Raw genomic sequence first — 22,347 nt, forward strand, 5'->3', positions numbered from 1 at the left:
AAAGGTAGGATCTGGACCAGAGTGGAACAGTCACTCACCTGAAGAAAGGTAGAATCTGGACCAGAGTGGAACAGTTACTCACCTGAAGTAAGGGTAAAATCTGGACCAGGGTAGAACAGTCACTCACCTGAAGAAAGGAAGAGTCAGACTGAGCCTCTCCTTGTTGACAGTGGCTGCTAGGGTGGGCTCTTTCTCTAGAAGGTGGTTGATGACCTTACGTAGATATGTCTGGAACACTTTCCGTCTATTTTCCACAACCTTTGTTTCCTTGAAAACAACAAACATTGCTCTTCATTCAAATTCTGTGCATCTAAAAATATTTTGCAAAATTACAAAATGATTACTTTGGTGATAAAAATAGCAAAAATGCTAGCTACAGTAAAATTCGGTCACACTATTTTAATCTGAAAGTAGAAAAAGAGTGAAGTAAACCGATGTTTGATACACCTGTACATGTATTACCATTGACTTTTTATCTGAACTGCAGGCCTAAGAAGAAACTTGCCCTAAAATCCATTTTGATGGTCAGACAAACACCAATGTATTCCTTGCAATTCAAAAAACTACTTTTCAGTAACTCTTCACCTATCCTCCAGTAATGTAACTTTCCCACTTATCAACCAATGATTTAGAGAACAGGTTTCCCATTTGAGATGTAAATTAAATTATAGATTTAACATTCAGCTACTTTTGCTGGGAACTAAAAAGGCCAAATATATGAATCCCTGCTGTATACAGCCACCAGCGAAGGACAGACCTACCAGGCTTATGTTGCTTTAAGACAAGCCTTGACTTACCAGGTAAGGCCTATATCAACATCTGCAGGTCTGTCAAGATTATATCGAAACAGTAGCACACTAATTTGTCTGACTAAATGAGAAGGCCAAAGTATACAGTATTACCTTTCTGCCGATCGTCTTTTTCGGTGGGAATTCGTACCTGCCTATTGCAGGGTACTGCTTTTTTAACTGGATGTGAAATTGATGAAACTGGCTGAACCTTTTGTAGGTGTTCCATTCTTCATCCTGAATTCTTACATAGATCTGAAAGATATTTGAGGGGTAGACACTTCATTATTAAAACAAAAGTCAAGTGGAATAGAGGTGGTCCTCTGCCCCCTGAAGGACGATGGTAATACAAAAACTATATGATGATATAAATTGACCTTCACCTTAGGGAGCTGGTTAATTATATATCATAAATCACCTATTGCAAATCTACTACTTACCAGGTATACTTCTGATTCAGAGATATGAAATCACAGGAAATGAGGTGTGTATGTGGAGTATAGAATGATGGGCAGACACTGTGAGTGCTATAGAGAATCATATCTCTGATGATGGGGCCTTAAAAAGTACTTGATTACTAGTATAAGGTTATCAATAAGTGAGTCCTGTCTATGAGCTGTAGACATTGATGCCATACCTGGTAGACATGATGTTGGTCAGAGGAAGATCCCTGGAGGAATGCTGATGGTATCCAGATGTTAACGAGAGTGTTCAGGTGTAGGGAAAGGCTAAAACAAATCAAACAGGACTCTCATGTTATCTTTTTCAACTGAAATGAAAAATCTAGTCAAGATAACAGTACTAGACAGTTCAGTTCTCAAAAACGAGAAAGTTTGTGGCTTCCTAGCTATTGCAGAAAACAACTATCAATTGTAATGTATGACATCCAATATTTTAAAGCATAAAATCCTTTCTATGCAATTTTATGTAAATAGGTAAATATGAACCCCTTACCCATCCATGTCCATACTCATCGACTCGTCTGCCAACTGTAGGTCATGTGGAAGCTGAAATATACAGGTCAAATGGTGATTATACAGGTCAAATGGTGATTATACAGGTCAAATGGTGATTATACAGGTCAAATGGTGATAAATATGAGATCAATGAATGAGTTGAATGACAAACAATGATGTACATGATTATGGGGTTGGGACCTCAATTGCTTCAAAGATATAACCCAGAAAAAAAGTCTAGACTTAACACGATTGTGTTTAAAGAAAACCTTTCGGGTTGGGAAAGACCCCTGGGCCATTTTTTTACATCAGGATTGTATTCATCTCCTGATGCCCACCTGAGGTGAGAAATACTTATCACTGGTCAAAGATGTACAAGTAAACTAACCGGTCCCCTTAGGTCCACTAACTCTCGCTGGACACGACGTAGCATGGCGTCTTTGTTGTTGAGTGTCCTGTGTAACATTTCATTGAACTCCATCAACTCACCATGCATCTCTGCCACCTGGTGAAAACAATGTTATGTGGTGAGGACAAAGTCAAGTTGGTAAAGATAAGGTATACTCAGTCTGGTAAAATCGAGGCTTACTTATAAAAGCAAGGTTACTTGGTACATATGATTTTAGCAGACAAAAATAACATTAATTTGTAAACAATATGGTAAGGAACATTATAAGAAATAACCTAATTGACAAGATAATACAAGGCATCACAAGCAATACAAATCCCCTCAAAGTTAAAAAGACCTGAGGCCAACTTGTTCAAACTATTCTCATATTTGACTAATTTATGAAGCATGATCAAAATCTGTTTAAAAATGAAGTCTCTAAAGCAATGACAAAGATATTTTATAAATAGTGACAGTGACATTGTTTTTGACCTTGACACCCTGAAACACAAACTCATTAAAGGTATACTCATACTTGACCAATGTAAGAAGTCTGGTTTTAAATCCAGGTGAAAACGAATTTGCCAGAGGTGTGACAAAAGGTGACCATACAAATGTATGCACGTATGTACAAACATACTTTAAAATGGAATGCTATATCCCCTCCGCATGACTTCCTTGCACGGGTGTAATAAATTCACACCACAACACTGCTAAACATAAAATTCTGGTTAAGTAATTTGTTAAAACAATCAATTACCTGAACAATGCCTGTGATAAAGGGCCTTCAGCCAATCATATCATGTTTAATCACAGTAATGTTAACTGTTGACTCAAAGTTTCTCAAACATGGGTATAAACGGTTTCTCAAGCATCAACCATGGATATTTTTTTATTTCCTTTTGAAAGCCCACCTGTAAGGCATCCATTCTAAAAGAATAGAGCCAAATTTCCCACACAATCCCTTTACAACTTTACCTGTATCAACTTTTTCTCATACTCGGATGCCTCATGACTGTAGTCTACACTAGGCTTGGCTGGTGGTATGTTGGGTTGAGGGTCTTCTAGGTGGATACCTAAGTTGTCTGTAAATCAGAATAGCATCTTATCAAAAGAAAGATGAGCAGTAAAAACGTCTTAATCTTTCAATACTTCAACAAGAGGATAAACACAACTTTCCCAGGTAAAGATGGGTTCTAGTTTAAATATGTACATGTATATGTTTTGTCTGTGTGTGTATCATGCATTTTGATTATGTAACCGGTTATGAATAAATAACAAGAGATCCCAGAGGGATCTTGGCGCCCACCATTGAATGATCTTTATAGGTTCCATGTCAGATTGATCTTTTCTCTACTTTTCCCTTCCTCTAAGTCTTACTAATCTGTGTAAATTCAGAAACAGCCCTCTAGTACTTTTCAAACAAGGGGAACCTATATATAAAATTTAAGATTTAGCAATAGTGGCTGTCTGTTGTTTTTGGATTGGTCCCAAAATGCAACACCAGGGACCAAGGGGAACCTACATATGAAATTTGAGAAAGATCCCTTCAGTACCTTCTGTAAAATAGCGATAACAAACTTCAATTGTCAAAATACAAGATGGCTGCCTGTCGGCCATGTTGTTTTCCTATTGGTCCCAAGATGCAATATGCAGAACTACAGACCAAGGGGAACTTATAAAAATGTTTGAGAAAGATCCCTTCAGTACTTTCTGAAAAATAGCGATAATAAGTTTCAATTGTCAAAATCTAAGATGGCTGCCTGTCGGCCATGTTGTTTTACGATTAGTCTCAAAATGCAATATGCATAACTAGGCACCGAGGGGAACCTAAATATGAAATTTGAGAAAGATCCCTTCATTACTTTCTGAGAAATAGCGATAACAAACTTCAATTGTCAAAATCTAAGATGGCTGCCTGTCGGCCATGTTGTTTTCTGATAGGTCTTAAAATGTAATATGCATAACTAGGCACCAAGGGGAACCTATATATGAAATTTGAGAAAGATCCCTTCAGCATTTTCTGAGAAATAGCGATAACAAACTTCAATTGTCAAAATCCAAGATGGCTGCCTGTCGGCCATGTTGTTTTCTGATAGGTCTCAAAATGCAATATGCATAACTAGGCACCAAGGGAAACCTACATATGAAATTTGAGAAAGATCCCTTCAGTACTTTCTCAGAAATAGCGATAACAAACTTCAATTGTCAAAATCCAAGATGGCTGCCTGTCGGCCATGTTGTTTTCTGATTGGTCTCAAAATGCAATATGCATAACTAGGCACCAAGGGAAACCTACATATGAAATTTGAGAAAGATACCTTCAGTTCTTTCTCAGAAATAGCGATAACAAACTTCAATTGACAAAATCCAAGATGGCTGCCTGTCGGCCATGTTGTTTCCTATTGGTCTCAAAATGCAATATACATAACTAGACACCAAGGGAAACCTACATATGAAATTTGAGAAAGATCCCTTCAGTACTTTCTCAGAAATAGCGATAACAAACTTCAATTGTCAAAATCCAAGATGGCTACCTGTCGGCCATGTTGTTTTCCGATTGGTCTCAAAATGCAAAATGCATAACTAGGCACCAAGGGGAACCTACATATGAAATCTGAGTAAGATCCCTTCAGTACTTTCTCAGAAATAGTGATAACAAACTTCAATTGTCAAAATCCAAGATGGCTGCCTGTCGGCCATGTTGTTTTCCGATTGGTCTCAAAATGCAATATGCATAACTAAGCACTAAGGGAAACCTACATATGAAATTTGAGAAAGATCCCTTCAGTACCATCTCAGAAATAGCGATAACAAACTTCAATTGTCAAAATCCAAGATGGCTGCCTGTCGGCCATGTTGTTTTCCGATTGGTCTCAAAATGCAATATGCATAACTAGGCACCAAGGGGAATCTACAGATGAAATTTGAGAAAGATCCCTTGAGTACTTTCTCAGAAATAGCGATAACAAACTTCAATTGTCAAAATCCAAGATGGCTGCCTGTCGGCCATGTTGTTTTCCTATTGGTCTCAAAATGCAATATACATAACTAGACACCAAGGGAAACCTACATATGAAATTTGAGAAAGATCCCTTCAGTACTTTCTCAGAAATAGCGATAACAAACTTCAATTGTCAAAATCCAAGATGGCTACCTGTCGGCCATGTTGTTTTCCGATTGGTCTCAAAATGCAATATGCATAACTAGGCACCAAGGGGAACCTACATATGAAATCTGAGTAAGATCCCTTCAGTACTTTCTCAGAAATAGTGATAACAAACTTCAATTGTCAAAATCCAAGATGGCTGCCTGTCGGCCATGTTGTTTTCCGATTGGTCTCAAAATGCAATATGCATAACTAAGCACTAAGGGAAACCTACATATGAAATTTGAGAAAGATCCCTTCAGTACCTTCTCAGAAATAGCGATAACAAACTTCAATTGTCAAAATCCAAGATGGCTTCCTGTCGGCCATGTTGTTTTCCGATTGGTCTCAAAATGCAATATGCATAACTAGGCACCAAGGGGAATCTACAGATGAAAGTTGAGAAAGATCCCTTGAGTACTTTCTCAGAAATAGCGATAACAAACTTCAATTGTCAAAATCCAAGATGGCTGCCTGTCGGCCATGTTGTTTTACGATTGGTCTCAAAATGCAATATGCATAACTAGGCACCAAGGGGAACCCACATATGAAATTTGAGAAAGATCCCTTCAGTACTTTCTGAGGATTAGCGATAACAAGAATTGTTTACGGACGGACGGAGGGACGGACGGACGGAGGGACGGACGGACGGAGGGACGGACGGACGGACGGACGGACGGACGGACGACGGACCACGGACGCAGGGCGATTTGAATAGCCCACCATCTGATGATGGTGGGCTAAAAATATATCCACAATTCCTCAAATGTGATTATTTGTAAAAAGTATGTCATAAGGAATCTTAAATCTATTAAGCACTAACCATCAATCTGTGAACCCTCTGCCCTAAGCATCTGTACCGCGTTCACATAGCGCCTTAGCTGATGTTTTAGTAACTCATTCTCCCTGAAACCGAACACAGATATTAATCATTCTCAATGAAAAAACACAGTCATCTGTAATAACACAGTGTCATCAGTAAGAGCTGTAATAACACAGTGTCATCAGTAAGAGCTGTAATAACACATTGTCATCAGTAAGACCTGTAATAACACATCGTCATCAGTAAGAGCTGTAATAACACACCGTCGTCAGTAAGAGCTGTAATAACACATCGTCATCAGTAAGAGCTGTAATAACACACTGTCATCAGTAAGAGCTGTAATAACACACTGTCGTCAGTAAGACCTGTAATAACACACTGCCGTCAGTAAGACCTGTAATAACACACTGTCGTCAGTAAGACCTGTAATAACACACTGTCGTCAGGAAGAGCTGTAATAACATACTGTCATCAGTAAGAGCTGTAATAACACACTGTCGTCAGTAAGAGCTGTAATAACACACTGTCGTCAGGAAGAGCTGTAATAACATACTGTCATCAGTAAGAGCTGTAATAACACACTGTCATCAGTAAGAGCTGTAATAACACACTGTCGTCAGTAAGACCTGTAATAACACACTGTCGTCAGGAAGAGCTGTAATAACACACTGTCGTCAGGAAGACCTTCCATAGTTCACTGACAATAGATTTCATGTTATTTATTGTTTGTTTGTTTATTCACTTTAAGCCTTGCGGCCCATCAGTATTACAGCAAAAACAGAATAGTGTCATGTGCATGTACAATAAGGATATCAAAAACATATACAAAATTTTAAGTATGATATGAAAAATAACCTACATTGTACAAGACAAGAATGAATTTGATAGAATGGCGGACAGCTGTGAAATATATATGAGATAATTGTATTTAAGATCCCTTAAGTAACTTACCAAATTAATCTTTTTTATATTCACCATTCACTTGGTGACAGCAAATGAATACTAATCATGATTGTATATAAGTAATGTTCTGACTTACATATAACAATATTTAGTGCTGTCTACACTTGATTAAGCCTCTCTGGGAACATGTTTTACATACTAATAGTATGATCATGGACTACATCTGCTGTTGTCGGTGTATACAGAAGTATATTAAAGTAGCAAAGTCATTACATTGCATATATACCATAGTTGCATGATGGAAGTCCCAGTCTTACTTTTGTAAAGCCTGATATTTAGCAGACTCCTTTTCCTGTTTGGCGGAAAAGTTTATCTTCATATCCTCAACAGTAGCCCGTAGTGAGGATGAGGTCTCCATCTCCAGCTGTAGGTTGTCCTGTAGACTCCTACAATATAAATATAACATATCAACAATTACACTTCAAAGGTATACTATTAAATAGAAGATATTTAAGAGATATATGTACAGGGCTTTACCTGTTCTGTGGGTAGATATATAAGAGATACAGGGCTTTACCTGTTCTTTGGTAGAGATATAAGAGATATGGGGCTTTACCTGTTCTGTGGGTAGATATATAAGAGATACAGGGCTTTACCTGTTCTGTAGGTAGAGATATAAGAGATATGGGGCTTTACCTGTTCTGTAGGTAGAGATATAAGAAATACAGGGCTTTACCTATTCTGTATAGAGATATAAGAGATACAGGGCTTTACCTGTTCTGTATAGAGATATTAGAGATACAGGGCTTTACCTGTTCTGTGGGTAGAGATATAAGAGATACAGGGCTTTACCTGTTCTGTATAGAGATATAAGCGATATGGGGCTTTACCTGTTCTGTATAGATATATAAGAGATACAGGGCTTTACCTGTTCTGTATAGAGATATTAGAGATACAGGGCTTTACCTGTTCTGTGGGTAGAGATATAAAAGATACAGGGCTTTACCTGTTCTGTAGGTAGAGATATTAGAGATACAGGGCTTTACCTATTCTGTAGGTAGAGATATAAGAGATACAGGGCTTTACCTGTTCTGTAGGTAGATATATAAGAGATACAGGGCTATACCTGTTCTGTGGGTAGAGATATAAGAGATACAGGGCTTTACCTGTTCTGTAGGTAGAGATATAAGAGATACAGGGCTATACCTGTTCTGTGGGTAGAGATATAAGAGATACAGGGCTTTACCTGTTCTGTAGGTAGAGATATAAGAGATACGGGGCTATACCTGTTCTGTAGGTAGAGATATAAGAGATACAGGATTTTACCTGTTCTGTAGGTAGAGATATAAGAATCACAGTACTTTACCTGTTCTGTTCCTCCACCTCATCCTTCCTCATCATCATGGACACCACTGCCTGCTTCAGTTCATCTAAAACATGTTGTACATATAGTTACAATTGCTTCAAAAGTAAAGTACAGTTTGTCAAAACATCACCAATACTACCCGTAAAACAGCAGTAATTATCAATTGTTAACTGATATCCTCCCTAGTTATAACTATTGATAATGACCAATTAAACACTACATTAGTTTCTGTTGGTATTTCTATTCAGGTGCAAGTGAAGCAAGGTCATAATAAGTTGTTTTGCAGAACTTTGCTGTGTACACCCCAATGAATGCATCCGATTCAAAATGGTGCTGTCTTGATGTAAATCTTCATGTCATTGGTATTCAACATCACATTACTTATAGCCTCAACCAATCAGAAATTGGTGGCCATTTTGAAAAATGCATTATCGTAAAAACAAAGTCGGGATGTACAACTACATGCTGTACTGATTGTACATGCCAAGTTTTGTTGAAATCGAAACAGTTCTTTAGTAGCAGTTGTTCGGACAAGATTATGGGACGATGGACGGACGGACAGACAGACAGACAAAGACAGACAGACAGACAGACAGACAGACAGACAGACAGACAGACAGACAGATGGACAGGCCAATTCCAGTATACCATCCCTAACTTCATTACAGGGGGTATAACTAAAAGGTTTGACTGTCTGATCAGATGCAAGAGAAACTTACCGGTTGACATGGCATCTTTCTTAGCCACGACATCCACATTACCACCATCCCCTTGGGTGCGGTAGCTGAAACATACAACAGTACAATTACAGCCATGAAAAGGCAGTAAACATGAGTCAATGATTAAGTTAAACACAAAAATTAATACAGAAATGTAAAATGACCCGGTGTTAAACTCCTGATCATAGTGACTATCTTGTGAATGTACATGTGTAGACAAATCCTTCTTGGAATTGCTTTATGTATCCTCATCAGATTGACTTTTGTTATTGATGACAGCAGTGTGTCGTTCCCAGTTAGGACTATAAGTACCTGTATATTGTTCCCTGTTAGGACTATCAGTACCTGTGTATTGTTCGCTGTTAGGACTATCAGTACCTGTGTATTGTTCCCTGTTAGGACTATTAATTCCTGTGTATTGTACTCTGTTTGGCCTCACAGAAGTTGTACTGTACATACCTGTGTATTGTTCCATATTAGGCCTCACAGAAGTTGCACTGTACATACATGTACATGTGTATTGTTCCCTGTTAGGCCTCACAGATGTTGTACTGTACATACCTGTGTATTGTTCCCTGTTAGGCCTCACAGATGTTGTACTGTACATACCTGTGTATTGTTCACTGTTTGGCCTTACAGATGTTGTACTGTACATACCTGTGTATTGTTCCCTGTTAGGCCTCACAGATGTTGTACTGTACATACCTGTGTATTGTTCCCTGTTTGGCCTTACAGATGTTGTACTGTACATACCTGTGTATTGTTCCCTGTTAGGCCTCACAGATGTTGTACTGTACATACCTGTGTATTGTTCCCTGTTAGGCCTCACAGATGTTGTACTGTACATACCTGTGCTTTGTTCCCTGTTTGGCCTCACAGATGTTGTACTGTACATACCTGTGTATTGTTCCCTGTTAGGCCTCACAGATTTTGTACTGTACATACCTGTGTATTGTTACTGTTTGGCCTTACAGATGTTGTACTGTACATACCTGTGTATTGTTCCATATTAGGCCTCACAGATGTTGTACTGTACATACATGTACCTGTGTATTGTTCCATATTAGGCCTCACAGATGTTGTACTGTACATACCTGTGTATTGTTCCCTGTTAGGCCTCACAGATGTTGTACTGTACATACCTGTGTATTGTTCCCTGTTAGGCCTCACAGATGTTGTACTGTACATACCTGTGTATTGTTTCCTGTTAGGCCTCACAGATGTTGTACTGTACATACCTGTGTATTGTTCCATATTAGGCCTCACAGATGTTGTACTGTACATACATGTACATGTGTATTGTTCCCTGTTAGGCCTCACAGATGTTGTACTGTACATACCTGTGTATTGTTCCCTGTTAGGCCTCACAGATGTTGTACTGTACATACCTGTGTATTGTTCCCTGTTAGGCCTCACAGATGTTGTACTGTACATACCTGTGTATTGTTCCCTGTTAGGCCTCACAGATGTTGTACTGTACATACCTGTGTGCTGTTCCCTGTTAGGCCTCACAGATGTTGTACTGTACATACCTGTGTGCTGTTCCCTGCTGAGCTAGATCAAGGGCTCTAGCTGCTGAAGCTATGTCCAGTCCTCCATACTTCTGGCCGTCAGAGGAATCCACTACAGGAAGAATGTATGTCATGATGTGTTAATGTTATCTCCTTCAAAACTACAAATGAGCACTCATCATTTTTACACAGTAGATTACTTTACTGATGATATAAATTTGACAAAATACCCACTGATAATACACACAGAAACATATTTGATATTCTTTTTTTTTACCTGATGAACTCAGGTTGTGCTCCACAATAACCGGTGAGGCAGAAAGATCTATAGGGTTGCCAGTAGGAGTTAAGGGTATCAGATTTCCATGGTCACTGAAATAAAGGATACAGTAATAGTATAATAATCTGATAATGGTGCCACACATCTTAATTAAAGAAATAAGACTTATTTTTTAATCTGAACCTTTAAAAAGTGACTGGTATGTGATGACAGTTACCTTAACTCAAAATCAGCTGAGCTGAAGGAGCTATGGCTGTTTTGTCGACCATTAGATGTCCCTGAAGTAATGCTTGGCTCTCGACTATAAAGTGGTGACCTCTGTGATGATGTGCCATTAGATGGTGCCTTCAGAAGGGGCATTGTCTGCTTTGAAACCTCAGTGTCAATGTTTGTGTCAAATGATCTCCTACCCACAGTCGCTCCATAGTCAGACTCTGGTTGATCAACTTCTGACAGATGGGACGAACTGTATGTCCCGGAATCATCTTCATCAAAACTAACAATGTTAGCCATTTTCTTTTTCTTCTTTTTGTCTTTTTTCTTCAGTATATCTGTAAAGCATCATTTTACATCTATAAACAAGAATACATGTGTATGTACTATATAATATATAGACATATCCTTCTCCACAATTTTGCTCTAATGGAAACAGCTAAATGCAGTCAAACCGAGCCTGGAAAATCAGATAACATGTCACAGTTGATAACATGTCACAGTGAACTACTGGATATTCCATATATAAATGTACTTTTCTCCTGAAAATGTATAATATTATACATAAAACATTACATAATTGTAGGACTCTAAGAACAGGAAAATGTACCTATATACATAAATATACCTATGTAGGTAACCATAGACTACTAGAAAAGGCACCCGATGTATGTCCCCTAACGCTGTTCTGAGGGCATAAAAATAAACTTCAGAAAAATATAATTAAAATGATTTGACTAATACTTGTAACATCTATTTAATGGAATGTTACACATTTTTCAAATCTGTAACAATAGAAGTTACAAACAACATCAGTGGCTAACCTGAGGACGATGAGGGGCTTTCTTCCCCAGCAATAACAGGTCGTGGCTCATCATCTGCTCTGGGAGGAGACTTAGCCACATTACTTGGGACTGTGATCACATTGGTGGCGGGCTTCCGTATATTGTTTAAATCAGCATTATCTATATTGATGGCAAACAGGATTGACCCTAGACCTGCAATATGTTAAAATTAGGCAATATTAACTTACAGGTCAGAAGAATAATGCATCTGGAAAAGAGAAACAAATTGAACTTATTTTAACATCTGATAATTATATATATATAATTTATGGAAATAAGATTATATCTGTTATATAAAATAAGGGTAACCTTTCCTTTTTATTTCAGCCATATAAAATATATTGCCTAGTAAGACCAATGTTAGATAAGGGGACACCAAAGGGCCCACACATCCAAGTCGGTTTATATTAGCGAAGACCTATAGGTCTCATACCTGCGGCCATCATCGGCATCATGCTGCTTCTCTCCTGGTCACGCAGGAATGCCCAACTTTCATAAAACTGACTGCAACGATAGAGCAAAATCAAGTTAAACCTGAAGTTATTGTATATAGATATGGTGTCAAATTATACAACTGTATCCAAGAACTATGAACTATGTATTAATTACTATTCTATTCTATTCGTAGCTATGCTGATAGTGCTGTTCTTCCTGAAGAGCAGGTTTATCACTATAGAATGCAATAATTGTAATATATTATCTTGATAACTGATTGGGATACTTATTACCAGTTTATGCTTGATCTAAAACAAGTACTAAAGACAGATCACAAAAAACATGGTTCACATGAAACTCTTACCTGGAATCCAAAAACGAAAAAAATGGTATAATTTTCTATTAAGATTCTGGGCCAATTAGATGATTTGTTCTCACAATAAAGGAGAGAGATCATGGTTTATTTTGTCTTTGTCATATTAAGATGATATTCTATGACAGCTGTTAAAAGTTAATGTTAATTACCGTATTTGACCTAATAAGGGCGCAGGGCGCGGGTAATTGACAGTGGGGGCGCCCTTATTAAGATAAGTTATTCTGAAGTTTTATGAAACAGACTATACCCTATAGCAGAATACCCAAGGCTGTGGAAAATGGAAAATTATTCAGCCATAAAAATATTGCAGATGAAGATATCTATTCATTATCATATATTAAGCTTAAACATCACTTGAATATTCCTGTAAACTTGTAAACCATGCCAGCTGATCTTTAGACCAGAGAATGTGTGTTCCACCATTTATGTTTAAATGGAACTCTTTTGTATTCTATTCATAGACACAGGTGATTTCCCAGATCATATCAGACATCGTTTTTCTTTGACCTAATAATTGATTTACAATGTCTTTTACTAACTTTCTGTTCTGAACAAAAGTTATTTATCAACAAGAATGAAGTCTTTTACTTTATCTTCAAATAAAGATGGTAAGTTATTATTTGTATGTGTGTTTAGTTTTGGGTGCTCTTTGCACTGACATGTTATCTGTAGGAATAGACAAAATGTGGTGAAAACTTGTGTTCCTGAAGAAAATTGAACACATAAAGTAGCAAAACATTTCACATGAATTATTACTTTTGAACACCATTTTGACACTCAGTTAAAGATTTATTTCCTTGAAAAAAGGTAGGGGCGCCCTTATTAGGTCAAATACGGTATTTGAAAGTACTTTGAATACACCAAGTCAATATGCTCTAACCTGAGTAGTTCTTCACTCTCCAGGAGCATATGTGTGTAGCGCTCCAGGGAGTGTTCGTTCAATGAGGCCCTTAGCCATGCTCGACCACGCCCAGAGTCTGTATTGATGCTCTGTAGCTTCATGAATCTGTCTAGTTCATGTTTGGTCAGGTGTTCCTTCACATACTGCCAGAACACTGTAGCATACAACACACTGCCTATCTTAGAATTGGTAAAGTACTAAAGCAACATCTCTCTTAATTTGTTCTAAAGTAATATATAAGAGTAGTTGAATTGACTTCGAAAATTTGTGCCAACAAAAAAAAACATCATACAGGTTCAGAACTTTGCACTAGGTCTTCTAAGTTAGCACAGAGCCTTCTAGACTTAGGTTGTATTGTATGTCATTGTGACTGTATTGTATGTCATTGTGATAGTGTTGTATGTCATTGTGATAGTATTGTATGTCATTGTGATAGTATTGTATGTCATTGTGATAGTGTTGTATGTCATTGTGATAGTGTTGTATGTCATTGTGATAGTATTGTATGTCATTGTGATAGTGTTGTATGTCATTGTGATAGTATTGTATGTCATTGTGATAGTGTTGTATGTCATTGTGATAGTGTTGTATGTCATTGTGATAGTGTTGTATGTCATTGTGACTGTATTGTATGTCATTGTGATAGTATTGTATGTCATTGTGATAGTGTTGTATGTCATTGTGATAGTGTTGTATGTCATTGTGATAGTGTTGTATGTCATTGTGATAGTGTTGTATGTCATTGTGATAGTGTTGTATGTCATTGTGATAGTATTGTATGTCATTGTGATAGTGTTGTATGTCATTGTGATAGTATTGTATGTCATTGTGATAGTGTTGTATGTCATTGTGATAGTGTTGTATGTCATTGTGATAGTGTTGTATGTCATTGTGACTGTATTGTATGTCATTGTGATAGTATTGTATGTCATTGTGATAGTGTTGTATGTCATTGTGATAGTGTTGTATGTCATTGTGATAGTGTTGTATGTCATTGTGACTGTATTGTATGTCATTGTGATAGTGTTGTATGTCATTGTGATAGTATTGTATGTCATTGTGATAGTGTTGTATGTCATTGTGATAGTGTTGTATGTCATTGTGATAGTGTTGTATGTCATTGTGATAGTGTTGTATGTCATTGTGACTGTATTGTATGTCATTGTGATAGTGTTGTATGTCATTGTGATAGTGTTGTATGTCATTGTGACTGTATTGTATGTCATTGTGACTGTATTGTATGTCATTGTGACTGTATTGTATGTCATTGTGATAGTATTGTATGTCATTGTGATAGTGTTGTATGTCATTGTGATAGTATTGTATGTCATTGTGATAGTGTTGTATGTCATAGTGATAGTATTGTATGTCATTGTGATAGTGTTGTATGTCATTGTGAGTACTGTATGTCATTGTGATAGTGTTGTATGTCATTGTGATAGTGTTGTATGTCATAGTGATAGTATTGTATGTCATTGTGATAGTGTTGTATGTCATTGTGATAGTGTTGTATGTCATTGTGATAGTGTTGTATGTCATTGTGATAGTGTTGTATGTCATTGTGATAGTGTTGTATGTCATTGTGATAGTATTGTATGTCATTGTGATAGTATTGTATGTCATTGTGATAGTGTTGTATGTTATTGTGATAGTGTTGTATGTCATTGTGATAGTGTTGTATGTCATTGTGATAGTGTTGTGTGTCATTTTGATAGTGTTGTATGTCATTGTGACTGTATTGTATGTCATTGTGATAGTGTTGTATGTCATAGTGATAGTATTGTATGTCATTGTGATAGTGTTGTATGTCATTGTGATAGTGTTGTATGTCATTGTGATAGTGTTGTATGTTATTGTGATAGTGTTGTATGTCATTGTGATAGTGTTGTATGTCATAGTGATAGTATTGTATGTCATTGTGATAGTGTCGTATGTCATTGTGAGTACTGTATGTCATTGTGATAGTGTTGTATGTCATTGTGATAGTGTTGTATGTCATTGTGACTGTATTGTATGTCATTGTGATAGTGTTATATGTTATTGTGATAGTGTTGTATGTCATTGTGATAGTATTGTATGTCATTGTGATAGTATTGTATGTCATTGTGATAGTATTGTGTGTCATTGTGATAGTGTTGTATGTCATTGTGATAGTATTGTATGTCATTGTGATAGTATTGTATGTTATTGTGATAGTATTGTATGTCATTGTGATAGTGTTGTATGTCATTGTGATAGTGTTGTATGTCATTGTGATAGTGTTGTATGTCATTGTGATAGTGTTGTATGTCATTGTGATAGTATTGTATGTCATTGTGATAGTGTTGTATGTCATTGTGATAGTGTTGTATGTCATTGTGATAGTACTGTATGTCATTGTGATAGTATTGTATGTCATTGTGATAGTATTGTATGTCATTGTGATAGTGTTGTATGTCATTGTGATAGTAGTTGTATGTCATTGTGATAGTGTTGTAATGTTCATTGTGATAGTGTTGTATGTCATTGTGATAGTATTGTATGTAATTGTGATAGTATTGATGTCATTGTGATAGTATTGTATGTGTATTGTGATAGTGTTGTATGTCATTGTGAGTACTGTATGTCATTGTGATAGTGTTGTATGTCATTGTGATAGTATTGTATGTCATTGTGATAGTGTTGTATGTCATTGTGATAGTGTTGTATGTCATTGTGATAGTGTTGTATGTCATTGTGATAGTGTTGTATGTCATTGTGATAGTGTTGTATGTCATTTTGAATGCTGTATGTCATTGTGATAGTATTGTATGTTATTGTGATAGTGTTGTATGTCATTGTGAGTACTGTATGTCATTGTGATAGTATTGTATGTGTCATTGTGATAGTGTTGTATGTCATTGTGATAGTGTTGTATGTCATTGTGATAGTGTTGTATGTCATTGTGATAGTGTTGTATGTAATTGTGATAGTATTGTATGTCATTGTGATAGTATTGTATGTCATTGTGATAGTTTTGTATGTCGTAGTGATAGTATTGTATGTCATTGTGATAGTATTGTATGTCATTGTGATAGTATTGTATGTTATTGTGATAGTGTTGTATGTCATTGTGATAGTACTGTATGTCATTGTGATAGTGTTGTATGTCATTGTGATAGTGTTGTATGTAATTGTGATAGTGTTGTATGTCATTGTGATAGTGTTGTATGTCATTGTGATAGTTTTGTATGTCGTAGTGATAGTGTTGTATGTCGTTGTGATAGTGTTGTATGTCATTGTGATAGTGTTGTATGTCATTGTGATAGTGTTGTATGTCATTGTGATAGTGTTGTATGTCATTGTGATAGTGTTGTATGTCATTGTGATAGTGTTGTATGTCATTGTGATAGTGTTGTATGTCATTGTGATAGTGTTGTATGTCATTGTGATAGTGTTGTATGTCATTGTGATAGTGTTGTATGTCATTGTGATAGTGTTTGTATGTCATTGTGATAGTGTTGTATGTCATTGTGATAGTATTGTATGTTATTGTGATAGTAGTTGTATGTCATTGTGATAGTATTGTATGTCATTGTGATAGTGTTGTATGTCATTGTGATAGTGTTGTATGTCATTGTGATAGTGTTGTATGTTATTGTGATAGTGTTGTATGTCATTGTGATAGTGTTGTATGTCATTGTGATAGTGTTGTATGTCATTGTGATAGTGTTGTATGTCATTGTGATAGTGTTGTATGTCATTGTGATAGTTGTATTATTGTGATAGTTGTAATGTCATTGTGATAGTGTTGTATGTCATTGTGATAGTGTTGTATGTCATTGTGATAGTATTGTATGTCATTGTGATAGTGTCGTATGTCATTGTGATAGTGTTGTATGTCATTGTGATAGTGTTGTATGTCATTGTGATAGTATTGTATGTCATTGTGATAGTGTTGTATGTCATTGTGATAGTATTGTATGTCATTGTGATAGTGTTATATGTCATTGTGATAGTATTGTATGTCATTGTGATGGTGTTGTATGTCATTGTGATGGTGTTGTATGTCATTGTGATAGTGTTGTATGTCATTGTGATAGTGTTGTATGTTATTGTGATAGTGTTGTATGTCATTGTGATAGTGTTGTATGTCATTGTGATAGTATTGTATGTTATTGTGATAGTGTTGTATGTCATTGTGATAGTGTTGTATGTCGTAGTGATAGTGTTGTATGCCATTGTGATAGTGTTGTATGTCATTGTGATGGTGTTGTGTGTTATTGTGATAGTGTTGTATGTCATTGTGATAGTGTTGTATGTTATTGTGATAGTGTTGTATGTCATTGTGATAGTGTTGTATGTCATTGTGATAGTGTTGTATGTCATTGTGATAGTGTTGTATGTCATTGTGATAGTATTGTATGTCATTGTGATAGTATTGTATGTCATTGTGATAGTGTTGTATGTCATTGTGATAGTGTTGTATGTCATTGTGATAGTGTTGTATGTCATTGTGATAGTGTTGTATGTCATTGTGATAGTATTGTATGTTATTGTGATAGTGTTGTATGTCATTGTGATAGTATTGTATGTTATTGTGATAGTGTTGTATGTCATTGTGATAGTGTTGTATGTTATTGTGATAGTGTTGTATGTCATTGTGATAGTACTGTATGTTATTGTGATAGTGTTGTATGTCATTGTGATAGTATTGTATGTTATTGTGATAGTATTGTATGTCATTGTGATAGTGTTGTATGTCATTGTGATAGTGTTGTATGTCATTGTGATAGTGTTGTATGTCATTGTGATAGTACTGTATGTCATTGTGATAGTGTTGTATGTTATTGTGATAGTACTGTATGTTATTGTGATAGTGTTGTATGTTATTGTGAGTATTGTATGTTATTGTGATAGTGTTGTATGTCATTGTGAGTACTGTATATCATTGTGAGTACTGTATGTCATTGTGATAGTATTGTATGTTATTGTGATAGTGTTGTATGTCATTGTGAGTACTGTATGTTATTGTGATAGTATTGTATGTCATTGTGATAGTGTTGTGTGTCATTTTGATAGTGTTGTATGTCATTGTGATAGTGTTGTGTGTCATTTTGATAGTGTTGTATGTCATTGTGATAGTGTTGTGTGTCATTGTGATAGTGTTGTATGTCATTGTGATAGTGTTGTATGTTATTGTGATAGTGTTGTATGTCATTGTGAGTACTGTATGTCACTGTTAGTACTGTATGTTATTCTATTTGTGTGTTAATCATCACTTACCTGCCTCCGACTCCTTGTTGGTGATGTCATTGAACATGTCCGTCACCTTACTGAGGCCTGTAATCTCTGTCACCTGCCTGTAAATATAACACATATACTAGGTATATGATGAAGCATGTCACTTAGGTTGATAAATATACATGAATAGTGTTTCATTTAGTTCAACTAGTAATAAATCAATGTTTGAAGTTTAATTGATACACTCTGCCAACTTTATGATTTGAGAAGCAATATATATATTTAGTGCTGATGATGATTGCAGTTTGAGAGGAAACAGAAAATGCTTATAATACACTGTTGGATTTTCTGCTTGTAAGGATATGGTGTGGTGTGAGCAACCACAGCATACTCCTGCATTACTCCTATAACATAAGAGGCCGCTGGTCGGCTCTTTTTCTATCGGATATTATTTTGCCGACTGCGACCGTTAGACGGCGCTAGTCAAAAGTATCTCGCCGTGTAAAACCTCTAACATTGTTGGAGTAACTCCTGCATGTAAAATTGACACACTGAAAAGTGGAATGCTGTAGTTGATCTAGTTATCTCGTTATGACCTGGACATTTGACTACTTACTTGAGGGCCAGGATAGCCTTGTTGCTTTGCCGCATTCCATGTTGGAGGCCAGTCTCCCAGGCAGCACACAGACAAGACACTCTGTACAATATAAAAGTCAATAAATAGCTAAATCATTTTATAACAATATTCATTTGATAACAATAGCAATGTAAATTGTTGATAACTGATTTTATAATACCATTTTGTTTTCAAAAAAGAAAACCATGTAGTAGTGCTGACTTACAAAATTTTCTTTTCATGGTGCTGTAAAATAGAGGCTAATCTAAGATGCCCTGCTCCCAAATACAAATGTACTATTTTTTTAAGGAAACTATAAAAGAGGCATAATTCCCAAGAAAAGCCGTTATGCTCGTGTATATCAAATCTTATTTAAACTGGCTGACAGAGTAAACACATGGACATAGAGACACACCATGCATTGTTTATACACATGAAAATTGAAATTGACAGAGTAAAGATTGATTATAATACTCTGGACAAAGCTTTATCCTCAGATGGATGGACTGAGGTAATTCTAGTATACCCCCACCTGAACTACATTGTGAGGGGTTATCATAAAATAAATTATTGACATCTTTTATCATTTTACCTGCTGTCTGCATCAGCAGCCAATTCTGTCCTCCCACCAAATCGTACTTGGCACTGAGGTAAACAAAGAAGGATTACAGAACCATCTGTTTGACATTGGAATATACATGTATGAAAGTTTGTAAGTTTTACACTTGATTATATTCTTATGATTATCATAAGTGAAATTTTAAGTGGTTTTCACAAAAGCACTCGTAAGATTATTTTTACTCTTACGACAATTCTTAAGTTATATTATATTTATACACTTACAAATTTTCGTGAAAAGGTCCACTGGTCAATATACTTTATCTATTTGCTGCCTTTGAAGTTAATTTAAAAACAGTATTTTCTCTAAGTATACTTTATAATATTGCATGAAACTTGTGCACAATGATTAAATCCTTCAAGTTGGTAATATTGAGTAACTCTGAACTGTCAGTGACATATACTGATATTACAATTATAATACATGTAAATGTATAGTAAATGGGGAGTAGAGTTCTTGATGTGAGAAATTACCATGGAGAATTTCATTCAAAAGACAAGTGCATGACAGCATCTAGGAATCTCTTCAGTGCTTGACTGGACACATTCTAATGAGAATTTCAAATCTAGCCCAGTTCATTCACATTCCACAGATTCTATCATCTTCATGAAAATAATTTAGTAGCTTGGAGACATTCCATACCTGTTACACAGAATCTGAGGAATTAAGTAACTTACAAGCTCCAACTAAGAATACTTTGACACAATGCTTCCATGTTTGAGTGTGATTTAACAATAACATGCATATTGTATTCATATAATTGTATATATACTTCATAACAGGTTGACAATATCTTATGAGTCTGGTAACAGTACAATCCATTACTTATACAACAGTATCTATGGGAATCTAGTACCTGTACTAAGAAAGTTTTTAAACATAAATTACATACCTGTTTAACAGCATCTAGGAGTCTGGTAAGTATACTTTGTCGCTCATTCACATGAGGATCATCCCCTGTACAAAACAAATCAAAATAACAATACAAAGTCACATTTCAATTTTCCTCTTATAAATGTATACTGCTTTAGAATGGCATGCCATACAGGGCTTTTTCTGGAGGCTTTTTGTGGTCGTTAATGGGCCCCATTCCCAATAGAAATTGTTTCATATTTAAGCCAAATTCCCAAAATTTGGTCTTTTCTCCTGAAAAAATCTTTCCCAATTCATCAATTTTCTTTCCAAAATGAGACAAAAAGGCCTATTTCCAAACCAGTGAGAAAAAGCACTGTCATATATACCGGCACGTCGATTTACCCCATACTACCCCATACTACCACATACTACCCCATACTACTTATTTTGTCATGAAATAGGACACAATATCAAATAATATGATACAGAAAGACGATTTATATATCATAAATTAATTTTTTTTTATACAAAACGGATACCAAGTTGCAGATTGGAAACAACATAGCTTACCGGTTTTAGTTGATAAGGTTTCCCTCGTCTCCAAAATGCAAATTTTGCACCTGAGATGTGCTTTGCATGGCACAGGAAATTTGAGACTAATTTCAAGGTTTCCAGAAATTAGACCAGATTTATGGGTTTCAAAAACACAAACAGAAAAAGAAAAACTTTTTTCGAAAAAAAAGAACACAAACAATGACAAATTTGTTTGGGCTTCCACGATTGACTTAGTTTGTCGAAAGCCCAAACAAACTTGCGGCAAAAAGCCAGGCCAGAGAAGAAGGCAAAAAATCAGAAAAGACAAAAACACTGAAAAAAAACCCCAAATAAATGATTCAGAAACAAGTGCCATGCAAAACAAGTCTCCAGTCTTAAAATACTATATGCTTTATATGTACGTTTTTGAAGTAGTTTATTGGTAGTATTATAATTATATATATACGCAGTCTCGTCTTCATTGCTGGAGTCACTTGTAAAAGTGAAGAACTGTTGTATATAAATAATTATTCCGCTATATATTTGTACATTTTTGACGTAGCATGAGTTAGTGTTTATTGGTATTATTATAATTATATATATACACAGTCTCGTCTTCATTGCTGGAGTCACTTGTAAAAGTGAAGAACTGTTGTTTATAAATAATCATTTATGCATTACATCATGTGTGTGAGTGAATGTTTAAATGTTATCTACAATATGTTACAATGTGATAACAAAAACATAATTACTTTTATCATTATCAGTACATATATTTTTATTTTTATTATTATATTAATAACATTATTATTAAGATTATTAACATATTTTTATCAATGTTATCATTATTATTATAATTGTTCATAATT

At 35.8% G+C, this 22,347-nt stretch overlaps 1 protein-coding gene across 1 annotated transcript in view; it reads right to left on the reverse strand.

Moving 5' to 3' along the window:
- The window catches only part of LOC117324498 (sorting nexin-29-like), a 30,888-nt gene that overhangs the window by 7,004 nt on the left and 1,537 nt on the right, over positions 1-22,347 (reverse strand). Inside the window, exons 2-21 of the mRNA XM_033880426.1 lie at positions 20,982-21,046; positions 20,063-20,115; positions 19,471-19,551; positions 18,897-18,973; positions 13,632-13,806; positions 12,374-12,444; positions 11,920-12,093; positions 11,100-11,433; positions 10,880-10,974; positions 10,624-10,714; positions 9,092-9,156; positions 8,373-8,436; positions 7,324-7,452; positions 6,104-6,186; positions 3,111-3,217; positions 2,133-2,249; positions 1,743-1,795; positions 1,426-1,516; positions 903-1,043; positions 128-267 (exon numbers count right to left, since the gene is read on the reverse strand). Coding sequence (XP_033736317.1) covers positions 128-267; positions 903-1,043; positions 1,426-1,516; positions 1,743-1,795; positions 2,133-2,249; positions 3,111-3,217; positions 6,104-6,186; positions 7,324-7,452; positions 8,373-8,436; positions 9,092-9,156; positions 10,624-10,714; positions 10,880-10,974; positions 11,100-11,433; positions 11,920-12,093; positions 12,374-12,444; positions 13,632-13,806; positions 18,897-18,973; positions 19,471-19,551; positions 20,063-20,115; positions 20,982-21,046 — 2,206 coding nt within the window. The remainder of the gene's footprint in view (positions 1-127; positions 268-902; positions 1,044-1,425; positions 1,517-1,742; positions 1,796-2,132; positions 2,250-3,110; positions 3,218-6,103; positions 6,187-7,323; positions 7,453-8,372; positions 8,437-9,091; positions 9,157-10,623; positions 10,715-10,879; positions 10,975-11,099; positions 11,434-11,919; positions 12,094-12,373; positions 12,445-13,631; positions 13,807-18,896; positions 18,974-19,470; positions 19,552-20,062; positions 20,116-20,981; positions 21,047-22,347) is intronic.

Source organism: Pecten maximus, chromosome 1 (assembly GCF_902652985.1).
Source record: "Pecten maximus chromosome 1, xPecMax1.1, whole genome shotgun sequence".
In the NCBI taxonomy this organism is placed as follows: Eukaryota; Metazoa; Mollusca; class Bivalvia; order Pectinida; family Pectinidae; genus Pecten; species Pecten maximus.